The 16,949-nt window shown below is 40.0% G+C and overlaps 1 protein-coding gene across 1 annotated transcript in view; it reads right to left on the reverse strand.

Moving 5' to 3' along the window:
* LOC105889780 (dynein axonemal heavy chain 8) overlaps positions 1-12,988 on the reverse strand; it is a 35,524-nt gene extending 22,536 nt beyond the window's left edge. Inside the window, 41 exon segments of the mRNA XM_012815707.2 lie at positions 58-282; positions 519-680; positions 847-951; positions 1,087-1,189; positions 1,600-1,763; positions 1,940-2,093; positions 2,216-2,415; positions 2,677-2,917; positions 2,993-3,130; positions 3,215-3,315; positions 3,711-3,773; positions 3,903-4,016; positions 4,129-4,233; positions 4,319-4,554; positions 4,652-4,778; positions 5,818-6,095; positions 6,261-6,381; positions 6,668-6,770; positions 6,882-6,988; positions 7,222-7,331; positions 7,526-7,661; positions 7,879-7,998; positions 8,088-8,204; positions 8,322-8,402; positions 8,539-8,726; positions 9,046-9,181; positions 9,269-9,388; positions 9,511-9,610; positions 9,699-9,775; positions 9,876-10,073; positions 10,170-10,316; positions 10,453-10,554; positions 10,661-10,768; positions 10,852-10,965; positions 11,047-11,223; positions 11,350-11,513; positions 11,629-11,818; positions 11,952-12,103; positions 12,186-12,270; positions 12,372-12,506; positions 12,811-12,988. Of these exon segments, the coding sequence (XP_012671161.2) occupies positions 58-282; positions 519-680; positions 847-951; positions 1,087-1,189; positions 1,600-1,763; positions 1,940-2,093; positions 2,216-2,415; positions 2,677-2,917; positions 2,993-3,130; positions 3,215-3,315; positions 3,711-3,773; positions 3,903-4,016; positions 4,129-4,233; positions 4,319-4,554; positions 4,652-4,778; positions 5,818-6,095; positions 6,261-6,381; positions 6,668-6,770; positions 6,882-6,988; positions 7,222-7,331; positions 7,526-7,661; positions 7,879-7,998; positions 8,088-8,204; positions 8,322-8,402; positions 8,539-8,726; positions 9,046-9,181; positions 9,269-9,388; positions 9,511-9,610; positions 9,699-9,775; positions 9,876-10,073; positions 10,170-10,316; positions 10,453-10,554; positions 10,661-10,768; positions 10,852-10,965; positions 11,047-11,223; positions 11,350-11,513; positions 11,629-11,818; positions 11,952-12,103; positions 12,186-12,270; positions 12,372-12,506; positions 12,811-12,927 (5,721 nt within the window). The 5' untranslated portion in view covers positions 12,928-12,988.
* Positions 12,989-16,949: the final 3,961 nt, after the last annotated feature.

The following is a 16,949-nucleotide window of genomic DNA, read 5'->3' on the forward strand; positions in this document are numbered from 1 at the left end:
CCCACACTCCTATGAGATTCACTGAGCAAAGACACTCAAGCAACACAGCTAACTCACCAGATCGTCAAAGATGTCTCTTTGGTGCACATGAATTGTCACCAGGGTCTCAAATTTAATTCTGTCAAACTTGGTTAGATCATGAGTGGTCTGTGAAATGAGTGTGTTGAGCAGGTCCAGGAACTTCTGGTTGGTCAGCGGCATGACTTTCTTGTCATCTTTGGCATTGCGCAGCGCCTCCTCTGAGTCTCGGGTCCAAAGCATCTGAATCCCTAGGAGTCCCACCTGAGGAAACAGCAAACATCAATCCAACTCTGAATCCTGACCTATTTCACATGGTTCACTCCATCATGCTCGAGGCCACGTCTCCTATATGACCATCTTTGAACATTAATGCTAGGTTGTTTTATCCTTAATTTTTCTGATTCTATGGTATTATCATTTTACCTGCCCCCATAGCCACAATACCGACAAATCACATTGAATACTGCATGCTAAAATTGCCCTTGTTCCGTACTCACCTGAGCTTGGAACTGATTGAGGAAGGTGAGAAGCTGGAAGCCGGGGTCGTTGATCTGAAGGTCTGCCGCTTTTATGACAGAATGCAGAGAGGACTGCTGTTGCATCAGTAGTTCACCTAACCACAGCTCTACAGGCCCACGGGCCATCACTGGGATGTCCAGCTAACAAATACACACACACACACACACACAACTCAAACATGTGTAACCACATACTTTAGGGAAATCTAGATATACACAAACCTACTAGCTCATATATAGCCACTATCCAGTGAAAATATCCATTTTGAGTTTGTTTTTCTCATAAATCAGCTTTACTATAACTTACAGGCACTTTCTCTCCTTCCTGTGAGATGACAGCCATAATCCTGTCATACTCCTTGACATGGAACTCGACGTCATTGACATTGTCAAACATTCCTAGGAGATGAGGCTACAAGGAGAGCAGCAGTGTGTTGGGACCAAGAAATAACTCATTTTATGTAAATGTATATGTCACAATAACATGATGACCAATACAATATCAGCTTTGACTGTGTGAGATGCACTATACAAAGGAAAACCTTACCTGGATAGTGTGGGAATCGCTGGCCTGTCCCAAGATTTCCAGAAGGGAAGGATCAGACACAAAGAAGAACCGTGGAAATTGCAGACGTTTTTTCTCAAGGTAACTGTGACATGAAAGAAATCAATCTCTAGATTACTGGTACCGTTCAGAAGGTTGCCGCTACCGGCGGTGTCCAGCTGTGCACCCCCGTTGTGCCGGCCATGTACGATACTTGGGGACACAGAGAGGTCCCCCAATCCTGTGTTCCCAGAGTTCCGTGGGCTGTGCTTGTGCGTAATGTGAGGTTTGAAGTGTTTGCTAAATTAAGGCACTTTAATGAAATAGCCCAAATAAAATACCTGTACACTATCAGTGAGCTACGTCTAGCTAAGTGAGGAATGTGGGTAGCGAGAAGTGTGAATATGTAAAACAGAGGGGTGTGAAGAGTGAGAGTATGTTTGGGTAAAACTCTGGTAATCTGTAGTAGGGTAAACTGTGGGTAAGGTTTGAGTAATGAAAAGGCTAGTCCTGTACCCTGTCAGAGACTTCTGGCACAGCTCGAGCTGCTCCTGCAGGTGAGGCAGAAGCTGGGCCATGGTCTCGTCTCCCACACAGCACTGCACCACATTGGGGATGTCGTGAGCACGCTGCATGATCTTAATCCAGGATTTATCAATGTTCTGGAAACGCTTGGCTTCCTACAGAATACACAAAAAATTACGATTCATTGTGTATACATTTTACAAACATAACATTCTATAACATTTTACAAAAAAGAAATACTACAATGAGCAGTGAGTTAGCAAGCTACTACACTGATGAGTACTAAATTGTCCATATCATAAATGGGTTGCGTGAACCATTGTGAACAGACCTGTGGCAACTGTTTGGCAATATCTCCGCCCACAAACACAGCTTCCAGATATACCCACAGGTTCTGAACAGTGAGCCACTGTTCAATGATGTCTGAAGAGGTGGACAGATTAAAAACCCAGATCTGGATGTTTTTCTTGAAAGGAGCATTGTATCTGTGTTAAAAAAGCAAGCATCCCAGTCAGTACTACCCATATGGAAAAAGGCGCAAAACAAATGCATGTAGATAGGTGTAATCAAGTGTCTTCCACCTGATGTATTTTAAGGTTCTAATTACCTGTTGCTGAGGAGGGACCCTAGCAACATGAGACTGTCCTCCATGATGGTGACAATCTCAGCAGTTTCCACCCCCCGGAGCATGAGCTCTCCACGGCCTTTAAAGGTCATGAAGCTGAAGGACTGGCTGGACCAGATGTCGATCACCTGCGCCAGCTTGGCCTCGATATCTTTCTCTTTGACGGCTGAGATGCATATGTCCTGAGGAACAAAACAACCAAAGGCAACTTGTGTAACGAAAATGAAAATGCTATGTGCCTTTAAAACTTTTATTATACAAGTCTGATAAAAGAAAAAGACCAGGCGTTAATCCTAACTCTTCTTACAAACGCATTGTTTTTAGAGAATAGAAGTCAGTCAGTCAGTAAGCCAAAGATGGCTTATGGTTGGGCATGTATTATTCAGACATGGTACAACACAACAATTCTATGAAGAGACCATAGCAAGTTGAGCAATACTCACCTCAATATCCTCTTTGTATTTAAGCAATGGTGCCTCCATGATGTTCTGCAAAGAGAAGGTATCCAGCTCTACATCAAACTTATGTCCTGTCAGGTTGGTGATGCGATCCCAGTGCCTCAGCTTCATGGCCTTGTTCGCCATCATCTCCAGTAAGGGACATGACTCACTGAAGTCATCAATGCGTTTCTTAAGGTCCTTGAAAGCCTGCCAATCCTTCAGGCCTTTCGGCAGTTTGCGGCATCTGCACAGATATTCCACAGCTCAGCTCTAAGGCCAACAAACTATGGAGTACATCCAAAATTTTAAGATGTACTACCTGTTCTGGAATTCCAAGAGCTCAGCATTGATCTTCTCAATGTCCACCTCGGTCCAGAGAATGTCATAATAGCCATTGATCTTGCCCATAACTGAATCATACAGACCATACAGTTTCTGAAGAAGGCCCAGTTCTTTGCTAAAAGAGAAATACATAATCACGTTGCTATAAACTGTAAACTCAATCTACTTGAGTGAAGCCCTCACAAAAGTGTTAACATACCGAATCTTCTGTAGAGCCTCATAGTCTGTAACAGGCAGACCAAACAGCTGCTCTCCTGAGGAATAGGTGATGAACTTTCTCCAGAGATCATCAAAGCTGGACTGTCATACACATCCACACATACCACAAGAGAAAGTCCATTTCAGATTCTAAATAGTCTCAAATGTAACCTAATATGTGTATTGTAACCTAATATGTGTATTGTTTATTGTTTATTGTGTATGTTTATTGTTTGCACCATTGTACCACAAAAAATTCCTCGTAGGTGAAAACCTACTTGGCAGTAAAAACCTTTCTGATTCTGATTCTGATGTGATTGATCACTTTCTTTTGACTTTTTTAAAGACGATTTCCATACCTCCATGTTTGTGTAACATATTTAGTCCAGTTCTGCACTGTTCATTTGTCTGGTTTAATGTAAATGTCTCTGCAAGACGTCTATATAAATTCACAATCACATCAATGACCAAGATATACTTGTGTCTGTGCTTTTTACCTGGCTAATCTGTAGCCTAGTACTTGCTTCCTGTGGAGCGATTCCTGCCACCATGGGGCCTTCCTTAAGTGTTTCAAGGATACAAAAGTGTAAAAGTCAGTTACATTCAAATTAGGGTTTGAAAAAATTATAGTGTGTAATGAGTGATTAGAAAATAAGAGTGTATAGAAAAATTTATGGAAACCATATTACCGTGTCGTATTGGTCAGCAAATGCCACAACATCGTGTTTAAATATGGTAACCGATGATAGGAGGTTCTCTTTGAACTTCGGCTGCACACACACTAATTCATCCTGTACTGATCTCTGTGGGTAGACATCATTTTAATTGAGTTCACTTTCATAACAGTCACAACATGAGAGCACAACAGGGAGGACTCTTATAGAACACTTTGGGTGAGACCCTGTAACCACTGACCGCTTTGGACTGCAGTCGGACGAAGGAGTATCTGAGTGTGTCCACCCCCTCTGCCTCTTCCTTGGTTACAGGCACCTCAAAGCGGGACAGTATGCCATACGCTTCCTGCATGGGAAGATGGGATGAGAGAATATGTCATGACTGAGTTTAATTTCAATCAAAGTAAAAAAACAAGTGGCCCTGATCTTACTTCGATGGGTCCCAGAGTCATGTCAATCTGGATCTCTGAGTCACGAATGGTGGTTAGGGCCTCCATGGCAAAGCGCACATCCTCTAAGTCAGCAATAGGCCGGGAGAGCTTCTTCATATGCTCACTGGTGAAGCCTATGATGTCAAACATCTGCTTCTTGTACTTCTCATTCAGGTACTTGCATAGCAGTTTCTTCCAAGCCTTTGCCTCAACCATCAGGGACATTTTGAGGGGTGCTAGAAAAAGATGTGTTAGCATAGCTCAGTTCTAGAGTTAATGTAATGATCACTAACACAAGTATGAAATATATTCATTTGGAGCACAATAGCATACCAGTGGATAACTCAATGGATCCTAAGATGATAACTGGCTTGATGTCCTCTATTTCTTGCTCAAATGACACATAGTGCAAGATCTCAGACTTGATTTGACCTAGATAAGGGTTGCTGTTCATGAATTCCTATTAAAAACAAACAAGCAAACAAACACAAACTATAGATGAATTTCTGCAAGAAAATGCTAAGTGTGATTGCTCAACAGCAGCATAAGATCGCTAACACTTGCCCAGCAAATGACAGAATATACAGGCCTAACACTGATGTAGAGTAAATGCTACATATGGGTGTACAAGTATCGATATTTATAACAGGACAGGGGTATACATTATCATAATAATGACAGGGGTATACATTATCATAATAATACGTTTTATTATAGCAGCGTTCATCAGGGTCCAAGCAGTTTGTGCAAACTACCTTAAGTAGCGAAAGGTATTATTATTTGAATGCTTCAACAGGTGAAAGAGTCAGATCATCAAATCAAACTTTATTTATATGGTGCATTTCATACCACGAGGTTACACAATGCGCCCTCACAGAAGGAAAGGGGTTTGTACCTTGTGTTAGATTTAGGCGTTTTCATAACTTCACATAATATTACCACATCTCAACAAACCCCTGCAAGTTAGTTTGCATAGCACCAGGCCACAGCCATCAAGCTTGGCGCCCGACCTTTTGTCTATGTTGATGCCTGCTGCATGCTCGTGTTGTGTCGCGGTGACCGTGGCTATTGGCTGAATAAAACACATTCTTTCGCTAAGCCGTCTTCTACAAGTCTGTTATTCCTGAATAAACTAACTTGAACCAAGCGTGGGCCTTCGACGATTTCGCCGGAGAACAGCGCAATCTTTCACTTGACAGCATGTCTGACATATATTCAGGAGCATTACTATGGAGTGATTTATAGACAAGTAAAATAATCTTGAAATCTATTCTGAAACTAACAAGTAACTAGTGCAGTGATTTTAGGACTGGTGTGATGTGCGCCCTCCGTCTTGTTTTAGTGAGGCCTGTGCTGCTGCATTCTGTATTATTTGTAATTGACTAATGGCTTTTTTTTGGTAGACCAGACACAGTAGTCTAGCAATCACACTAATTAGAGATTTTTGAGATGACATGCTCTACTGGTGACAAATATGTGTGAGTACACAGAGTACACACCTTAACCTTTACATCCCTGTCCTCGGCCCAGACCACCTTGAAAGGGTGGAACTGCTTGAGCACATCACTAGTCTGCTTCCTCAGTGAGTTGACTGCAGAGGTAAGCAATACCACAAGCTTGCAGATGTCCTTGTGTTCAGCCACACTCTGGTAGAAGTTCATAACCCTGAAGTCTGCAAGAGTTCCAAAAAGAAAGGTAAATTCTCTGTGTTTTAGAATGGCTTATCTTGTCTCCGCTACAAAACCAGTCAATGTAAGAACTGGACATGTCAAATCAACTAGTGCTTAATCCAACACATTTTCAGTTTACTCAAAAGCACTGCCATGTGCATAAGTAACCTAAGACAGACAAAATGTACCTATTTGTCATCAACCCAAGTATTAGGAGAATACAATCACAAATGCACACTGTACATAAGGTGTTATATAACTGAAACTCTTACTGGCGGTGATCTCTCCATGATGGTACAGTCGCCAGCGCGCCACACCTCGGCTCACCTCCATCAGCAGATGCACAAGCCGGTTAATGGCCTGCTGGATGTCATCAAGGCTGGGTACCATCACCTGTGGCACAGGCGGAGAATGGGACACTCACACAAAGTCGACTTGTTACAACTGAGTGATGGAACACCTCATATTTATCATGAAAATGATCAAATACAAAAGAAACAGGCCATGCCCTGTTTTGTTTTACAATGTGCTTCTGTTTGTTTTTTACACCCTGTGCCCACCCTTCACCTGTTCCTCATTGTGTCTGTATCAATTCGTTGTTTCAGTAAAGCTTTTAGAGTTAGCTCTAACCTCCTGCCTCCTGTGCATTTGGGTCTCTCTCGTAAACCGTGACACTTACCACATTGGGAATTGAGAGATGGACTTCTGACTTGATGAAAGTAACCAGCTCGTCTGACTTGAACTCACTGGGCGTGCTGAAGCGGTTCTTTCTTGCGGATAAGCTGATGAGATGAGTAGCAAATTGTGCAAAATGAGCAGCAAACCTCCGCCACCACCCCCCTACCACACTCTAGTTTGCTCAATATTTTCAGTGCACAGAATCACAAACTCACGTGGCAACAAAGATTCTCCTCTTGAGCGTGTCCAGAGACAAGTGTGTGGCTTTGACTAAAGCGTCCTGTAGCTTTGTGCTGAAGAAGGCATACATCTCCTGACATTCCTATAGAGAAGACAAGGAAGTTACACATTAAGACAGAGGTACTGTCAGGCAGACTATTACTTCGTCACTGCTATCCATGACCTGAAAAGATATGGTAAAACTGCAGTAATAATCTTTTAGTTATTCTGAAAGCACTACAAAATAACTGGAATAACTACATTGTGTAATTATGTATTTACATACATTTCAACAAGATAATTCCCTTGTTCCTTAAATGTTCCCAAGATTGTCACCTTTTCAAACTCATCTTCTTTCTCCCCTTCATGGCCCTCTGCACCATATTCATCATTTGAAGCATCACTGTCCATTGAAAATGCAACCCTGCCTTTGGCTTGACTTTTTACTATGAAGCAGAAATGAAGGATGTTTTCAAACTAAATATACTGTGGGATTGTAATCAGTATATTAACCAGTGAATACATTTATGTAAACACATTATTAAATTAACTTCAGCCGTATTGTTTTTTTGACAGCTAACAACTTCGGGTTTACTAGAACACAAATGAACAGCTAAATGTGTATTTTCTGGTCCTGTACCTTCATCTGAAGGAGTATGTGTCTTTGTGTCTTTAGACACATAAATGGTGTTGAAGATGTCAATGAGTTCCCTCACAGCCTCTTCTACATGTTTGCTCTTATGGTCCAAAGTGTCTGCCCACTGTTTGCATTGATTCTGAGTTCAAACAGACACAATGGTTATATAATACACTCAATAACTTCAAGTAGGTCTTTCAAGTTACTTTGGTAGTCCAGACAGAAAGACAAAGACACCAGAAAATGTCACAGCACATTCATTGTTAAACTGATACGATCTATTTATGCAGCAGCGAAAGATCTTGTAATCTAAGGATCCTCCGGCTGTTATAGGGGGTATGAGAGAAAGTAAACACCTCATTGACTGAAATGAGATCTTGCAGTGAAGACGGTCCGTCATCAGGCAGGTTTATAAGTGCGGTCTCCGAAATGTCCTGGAGCACAGCATCGATCTGCATCTCACAGATATCCTTCACCTTTTAGGAGAAAGGTGGTAATTAACAGGTACTCTTACGGCTGGGATTCTTATTGGTTCTTATAATACAAAAGCATTCCAATGATGTACCTTCTTTAGAAGATGGCTCAGCTCTGATATTGCTGTATCAATATTGTTGAAGAATTTTTCCAAGATAAGAGACGACCAATTGAGCAGCACTAAGCCATGACGGAGCACTGAATCCACCTGAACAGGTAAAATATACCAATACACAAGCACTTAATATTACCCTTATACCTCAAGCTCCACTTACAAAATGTATGTGTTTATGAAGCAGTACACTGAAAACATAGAATGGTTTACAATTTTTATCTTGGAAGTCATCAAATTATAGAAGACTGGGGGAATCTTCTTTAGGAGCTCCTCATAATCGCTCAGGAAAGTCTGGAAAGAGCAGCATTCATCAAATAATAGTAATAACACATTACACATTGACCATTTTATCACTATTTAATACATCATAATATCTCTGTGCTGAAATACATTTGAAAAGACAGCAGATACAGGCCTGCTTCAGTACCTCAAGGCGAAGTCGACTGGCTTCCATGGACTTCTCATTCTTCACCAGACGCAGTGCCTGCTCAGGAACTTCTAGCCCCATCTTCAACATGCACTTTGTCTCGCGAACAATCTCAGATATTTTGGGGTCAAAGTTCACCAGCAGCTTTCCGGAAGAAGGATGTAATACTAGCAATGTAGCTTGAAGGGCTACACATAAAACATAACATGCAACTATTATAATACCTATGTAAACCAACAATATAACTGTGTAATATAACAAAATCTTTAATTGATATAACATAGCATAGGGGTAAAGGGAGAAATTGATTCAGTTACAAATTGGGATTCTTGAATCATCAAACTGACTAAAAATCAATTCACTAAAATCAGTGTGCAGATGAAAGAATCGGAATACACATTGAATCAGCAACTAAATATTGTTGTAATAATGAATTGTGAGTTTGCAATTTACACCTCTAATATTCCATGAGAAAAAGTACTTTGGAAAATGATTGGTGACACTTGCCATACTGTAACTGGGAAACATCCCTCATCCAGGACCTGTGGTAGACAATCTCAAACTCCACAAGTACTGCAGCGGTCCTGTTGTACATCTTAACCACATCCATACCCTCCGGAGTGGACAAGATGGCAGAGTTTTGCTGGAGAAAACAAAATAAATGTTGCTTTTCCAGGACTATTTCAAAGTCAGATATAAACCAATATGAGAAGATGTGTGGAAAGGTCACCTCTATGTACTGAATGGGTTCTTGTATCCTCCTGAACAACTGCTTGACCCAGAGGATTTTTCCAGCAATGGGAGGCATGTTCCTGGCCACTGGAGGGTCCTCCCTGTGGACTTGATACAGCTGAAGGACATACATGAGTGAAGTGAATAACTTCATACTAAATAAATCGCATGCCACTGGAATTGACAGGGTTTACATTAACGTTGGTAAATAAAAACAAATGAAAAAATAAGATGAGAGACCTTTCTGACAGACTCCAGTTCTGAGACATAGTGCTGAAGAATAAGTCCAACTGTATTTGAGATTTCTGCTTGCAGACAGGACATGTTCAGTTTCTGAAACCTAAAAAACAAAACACAAAGATGCTTCACTGTATTTCTTTAAAAAAGGTGACAACTCTTTAGTGTACACTTGCTAAGGGCCATGTTACCTTTGCAAAAGACGCAAAGCCTGTTGAGATGACAGAATCTTTGAGAAGCAGGAGTTCATGAAAACCTGTAGCTGGATCTGGAAGGTGACCGATATAAAATCAAGAACTGACAAACATTTTCTTACCAAGAGTTCATCAATAACAAAGACAGAGGACTGTCTCTGTGACTCTGTATACCTCAAGGTTTTTGATGTGCAACATGAACTCAGCAAAGTCAACTTCAAAATCAGCTTTTCGGGGGGCCAGGAAGTCGTATTGCTTCTTCTTTATGGTAAAATATATATTTTGAAACTTTCCAGCAATTGTGTCAATTCCTTCAATGGTTGATGTGCTGAGCACAGAAAATGTTCTTATGGCAGTTATCATCTGTGTTATCTGTGAGGAAAACAAGTCCGTCACAAAGTTTAAAGCAAAGATGAGGAGAGCCAATGATAGGATGCCTAGTAAAGAAAGTGTATAGGATGTGGTCACCTTTTCCAGTCGTTTGCAAAATCCTTCAAACTTTCCAAAAATATACATCTCTGAGACCTCAAAAGGCTTTTCACCAGGCCTTTCAAGTGTTTGTTTCTTTGTCTTATGGAAGCAGGATTGATACTCCCGGAATAAGTGAATACAATCCTAATGCAACATACAAAATGCAACATTCATTAGCTATGCCATCATTTTATAAGATTATTTGGCTTGACATGTGTATGGGCAAGTTATCAAGGAACTTGTGCAATTGTAGGATGTTACTGAATGTAGTCCAGGATACCTCTATCTTTTTTATGATATCTTCAGTGTCCTGGTCCCAAATCCGACTACAGCCATTGTCTGTGATGTAGGCTCTACAAGCTGTTACCATTTGATTTGTAACCTGAAAAAAAGGATAATCAAAATTTACTTAAATTTAACTTCAATTTACACTCAAACAAACGACAAACATATTGCAAAAGAAAGACAGCTAAAGGAAAAGTAATTACTTTGATAAAGAGAGAGGTCATTCTCTTTGAAGTGTTATAATAACGTGACACGCTGTGAATCATTCTGATGGCATTGATAAGGTTCTGAATGCTTTTAGCCATGGTAACCTGTAAAAACATACACTTAACTTTAGTTGCATGCTGAACAGGGCATAGCAAAACAACAATAAATAAAGACACACAACACTTACAGGATCATTGTTGTAGAGAGGTTGGCAGACTTTCTCCAGAGTATACAGGAATCTAACATTGTCTTTGGCTTCATTGGCACAGTCTGTTATACTGGCATCTAATTCTTTCCACAACTACAAGAAAGAGAGGACACTTCAGATTATTGGTAACACATGAAATTTAAATTTGAAATAAATCATGAATAAATGATCTACCTTCAGTGTCTTAGAACGACTGATATTGAGCACATTGAGGATGGCTTTGCACTCTGGGCTCTTGATGTGCTCAATAATGGAGTTGAACTTCGCAGACATCCTCTTCCAGTGCTCCAGCTCAGTGAGAGGTCCAGAGGCATCAGCCTCTTTCCTCATTTGATCACTCTCTGTGAGTACCTACATATGCAAAAGAGTTGGGTAGGTATTCTGATTGGCATTGTGATAATGACTTGCAAAGTTCTCCACTTAGTGTGTGTTCATTTGAATGATAATAAAGGGGCTGATTCATCTCAAGTGACATACCTGTTCAATCTGCTTATACCACATCGTCAAAACTTCCTCCAGGTGATGCACCGTATCCACATCTGCAGCTGCTGCTTTTGTGCCCTCAAAGGAAAGTAGCTTTGAAAAATCAATGTCTGTGGCTTCCTTCAGATGAACAGCCCCCTCAATGCTCACCTGGATACCTAAAAGTGCATTCAGAAGAACGTTTATTGGTGGAACCTTATGGTACACTGACATTTTTTTAGCACAATCTCACCATTAGCCTTGTTTTGAAAACAGAATGCAGAATTTGCTCACCATCCAAGAAGCTGACATAACGTGACATGGTGTCTTTAAAGTTCTGCTTATCCGTATCTCCATGTTTGGATGCATTTAGAGCTCCCCAGTTATCTGTTGCACTAACAGAAGGCATCAGGACTTTGGACAGCAGGTTTCTGGTTCCCTTCAGAAGACCCTCTCGAGCATCAAGCATGGAAAAGTATATTTCCTATGGATATAAGGAAATATGTCACTGAAAAGATTTGGAAATTATATTAATTTAACGTATGATTCTGTCTTTGATCATCACCCTGCCCACAATGCAGATCTATAACATCTATTTGAACTTTAATAATCCTCACCTCATGTATGTTTTTTGGATTAATGACAGCATCAACTTTAGTGCGGACAAAAAACAGACAAAGTCCTGTAAGGCAAGTGTCTGACAAATTGGCTAAGATCAGTCGCATAATTTTGGATCCTTTTGCAGTTCCAGGAAATGTACGCCCACATTCTGAAACAAACAAAACATTTAATAATATATCAACTTCATGTTTCCATAAAATGTTAATAAATTACCAAAGCCAACAGTTTACCTATTCCAGGAACTTCTGCTTCCTGGTACACAAATGCAATTGTCTTGCTCCCTCCTTTGGCAAAGAAATGATCAAATGGCTTCAACTAAAGATAGATGAAGATCAGGGTAGTTATGTTCATTTTATACAGTAAGGCTACATCATATTACAATTATTGTTTTGATAAATATCACAACATGAACTCACAGATCGACTGTCAAGAATAAAATCTTCAACCACTGAAATTTCAATGGAGAGCCTGTCTGCCAGGATTTCAAACATGTACTTGTGAGCTGGAGTAAATTTGCTTTTGCGCACTTCTCGTTCATCCTTGTACCTTGCCTAAAAAATAAAGTTGTATGTTTATGTATGGCAGTGCAACCGATCCTAATAATGTTAACAGTGTAGGTTACAGGTGAGATAAACAAGGCCACACACAGCCAAATACACAAGGTCAATCATCATTATCACTTCAAGTAGCATGTAAGCGCTCAGAAGCCTATGACGTTTAAAAAGAAACAGAAAAGTGCTTAGATGTTTTGAATGTCTTGAAAGTGTAATAATAACTCTTTGCTTCTGTTACTGTATCATAATGACTTAATAATTGTTGCTTTCCAAAGACAGATCCATGGGTCAAATGTGTCACCTGTTTCTCCTTCATAGTCTCCTGCACAGTCTGGACATTGCTCCCTGACCGACGGAAAAGACTGGCCCGCCTGCGGTCAGGGGGCTCAGGCACCGGAAACGAGTTGAGTTCACTCATCTTCAGGCCTAGGGTAGATGGGGTGAGGTCAGCTACCTAGGCTAATGTGAAGTCGCCAACAGTTAACATTAACATTATATGAAGCACTGTTGTAATATGCACGAAAAGGTAACCGTTGAAAGGTTGCCCATTTAGCCCTAACTAGCCTTAACTATCCATTAGCCATTCGTTAATTGCATTGTTTTATCCTAAGTAGCTAAAGCTAATTTATCCTTACTAGCACAGGTAATGTCAAAGGTAATGTCAGTAGCTACATTTCTAGTATGTCGTTAGCAAACAAGGTATATATACACAAGTTAATGTTAGCTCCAATCACACGTAGTTAGCCAAGTGACACTGCAGAACCAAGAAAAATGCAACTGAATATGTCAGCGACTAACACATTGTCGATAGTGATTAACATATCAGATAACGTTAGCTAGTTATCCTAGCAAGGTAATCTTGCTAGTCAGACTAATTTGTCTATTGTTGACACTTTCGCAATTTACCTTCAGTATTTAGAGATGAAAGCTGGTGAGTGACTTGTATGTCGACCTATTTGCGTCATTTGATGGGTAAGTTATTATCTAGGCTACCAACTACGAATTAAGATATGTAGGAAACCTTCTGAATGCCTTAGCTAAAATAACGATGTTAGAATTTTTGACAGTTTGATTCTTCGTCCGTTAATTTGGGTGACAGATTTGAACTCTTAGCGCGAGGGATGTGTGTGACTTTCATAGCATTGACATTTTTTTTTTCCGACAGCGATTTTAGGTTTCAGTGTCCATTGAGGCAAATGTGCTTATGCCTTCCGCGTACACCATTTCAGTTTTGTAATATTCTACCATGCCTGTAAGGTGATGCTTTTACACAAAAATACCAAGTCAAGTCTCATGATCCGACTTGATTGATTTTCAACATGACATTGAATCTCACGAAATATAACGTATTTTCACTCCCAATAATAATAATAATAAAACTTTATTTATATAGCACCTTTCATGCAAAAGAATGCAGCTCAAAGTGCTTTACAGCAAATACATAATATGCACAAAGAAATTACATGCACATAAAAATAGACATCAAAGAAACATAACTCAGATATAGTGCAAAAAAATATATATTATAATTATAGAGATATATTTAATCTAACCCCTTAATATCACCAGTAGATATTTAAATTAAATTAAATTAAAATAATTTATATATATATATATATATATATAGTGCGAAGTGGTAGCTAGTTAAAGGCTAATGTGAAGAGGTACGTTTTTAGTTTTCTTTTAAAGATGTTAAGCGAGCTGGCTTCCCTGATGTCTATAGGCAGTATGTTCCATAGCACTGGGGCGTAATTGACAAATGCTGCGTCCCCGATTTTCTTACGGCTTTTGCTGGGAACCTCCAATAAACCAGCATTCGATGATCGCAGTGTTCTTGAGGGCAAGTATTTGACTAGGGAGTTTGCAATGTAACTTGGTCCTAGCCCATTAAGGGCTTTGTATATTAGGAGAAGGACCTTAAAGTCAATTCTAAAAGTTACTGGAAGCCAGTGCAGAGCAGCTAAAACTGGACTAATGTGCTCTCTCCTCTTGGTTCTGGTTAATAGCCGAGCTGCAGAGTTTTGAATGAGCTGAAGTCTCTCAGTTGTTTTTTTGGGGAGGCCAGTAAGGATTGCATTACAATAATCAAGACGGCTTGAAATAAAGGCATGAATCAGTTTTTCAGCATCTTTCAGCAATAGCTAAAAGATAATAATAAGACTCCTGTGCAGAGCGAGTGAGTGACACACTGTGTCTGTGTATCAGTTTAGGCTACTCCACCATGTTTCAACATTCAGCATCACAGCATTTTGGTTGATAAATAACCAAAAATGTGATCATTAGTGGGTAAGCAGTAGAACTTGTATATTGGGATTTTATTTTATTTTAGATTTATTGTCAATGTTATGTTTGATATATACGTTAATGCCTTTTTTTTTAGGTTGTATAGCCTTTTTCACTCTGGCAGGGGGACTGCCAATGGAAACTAGCCTTTTGGCTATAATTGGGTGCATTTACATGTTCATGAATGTACACTGTCCCTCTTGATCAAATAAACAAATTGATTGATTGATTGATTGACAGAACAAGTTGTTATCTCGAGGTGCACCAGACCTGTTTAGGAAATGCCTCGCAAATATAACAATATGCTAGGATGTTACATTAGGCTGATGTAAGGAACAGCCTGTTCCCCAAAAAACTTTATTATACGGTTCTTCAGAATGTTCCAAAAAGTTCCGTTGATTTGAATGGGCCACCCCAACGTTCGCAGGTCTGATATTTCTTGATATTCACCGCTGCGAAAAGATTTTGACCTCTGTCATTGGCAACCGGTTTTGTGCTTCTAATTCACATCTTTCATATCATTCCGCAAGTAGTCTGGTAATTTAATGTAAAAGACTCATTGTAATTTAAAGTAGGCAAGTAACACCTGAAACTTAAACGTTATATTTGCTTGAAGAACTATTTTTTCTTAGCGGAAATCACGAAACGGCAACAAAATCATTAAAAAGTAGTATTTTGGACAGGGGCGGCTCGTCCATAAGGGCGATTGGGGCGACGCACTGCCTAGGAAAAAAAAAAAAAAACCTCCTGATGTATTAACGCAATATCCTTGTAAGTTGCGTAAATGACATGTACATTTAAATGTAATAATTTTTTTTCTGTCGGATTCTACCACTAGACCGTGTGATCTGCCTCTGTATGTCATTGTCGAATCAGGTAACAGTCGTTCAGTCAGCCTAAAGTCGTGCTTCAAATGGCCCCGCCCCTTCTGGGGCGATTTGGGGCGAAATGAAAATCGCCCCAGACCTCTCCCATTGACTCCCATGTTAAATCCATTTTTTTTTCACAAAACAGAGCTCTCAATGCATTCTCTATGGCTTCCGGGAGGGCTCGCCCCTCCATGTCGTGTCATAAGTAGTGGACGTAAAAGCCTATACAAACGTCATACAGCTTCGACGGAGGCATATTCTGTCAAGATGGCTGCCCTGTCCAGTAACTCGATTCGCTCTTTGACAGAAACTCCTTTTTAGTCGGCGTACTAATGAAGATAAATTGACAACAAAACAATTAGGACTTCCTAGACCAAATGTATCCATTCAACAAGTTTCTACAAAGGGAGGGAAATCCTACATCCAAGATTTGGAACGAAAGAAAAACGCGGTCTGTATTTCATATACCACTGTCACTTTTCATAGGTTTCACAGTGTGTTTCACAGTTCGCTTCTTGCACTAACACTGAATAATTTTTTATGTGATGACTTATTTTGCTTTTGTGAGCCAATACTTTCAAGATCAGTCAATAAATATTGTTGGTTTTGACTTATGTTACCCCTTCTTTATGATGTTACTGGACATATCAGGTGTCCTGTTAAGCTATGTTACATCATACAACATTTGAGACACGTGGATAATGAAAAAGTGGGATAATTTAATGTGGAGCCACATCATGTTTGCTTATGAAGGCTCCTGGATGCAACTTTCTTCCATAGCTTTCCACCTGTAACTTGCTACTCTAGCTATGTAGCAAGAGGGGACGTATTACTGTTGTGTGCTGCCAATAGTGGACAAAAAGGTATTGCTGTATGAGTTAATCAGCTAACTTAATGTACCTACTGAATGGGTCGCCTTAATCATTATCAAAAAAATTGCCCCCCCCTGAGAATTTTTTTAGGAGCCGCCACTGATTTTGGAGGAATGTCTTCTATCCTTTTGGCAAGTAACCGTATAATAAGCAGGATAATGTATTGTCCAGCGGTCATTATCCAAAAAGAATTCTCTTCAGTACGAAACAAGCGCGTCGGGGTCCTGTTCATTTATTTTTGGATAATGACCGCCGGACAATATCCCTTACTTACAGTCCAGCACCAAATTCGATTAACTTCGAAATTTGGCTTTGGCATGTAGACCTAATAACCACCTTTACACCACAGCCTCTCAGTCAGCTTCCAACCCACGGGAAGAAGCAAAAATACCACAACCCTCAATGCCAACTGAAAA

This window comes from Clupea harengus, chromosome 15, assembly GCF_900700415.2.
Source record: "Clupea harengus chromosome 15, Ch_v2.0.2, whole genome shotgun sequence".
NCBI classification, from domain to species: domain Eukaryota; kingdom Metazoa; phylum Chordata; class Actinopteri; order Clupeiformes; family Clupeidae; genus Clupea; species Clupea harengus.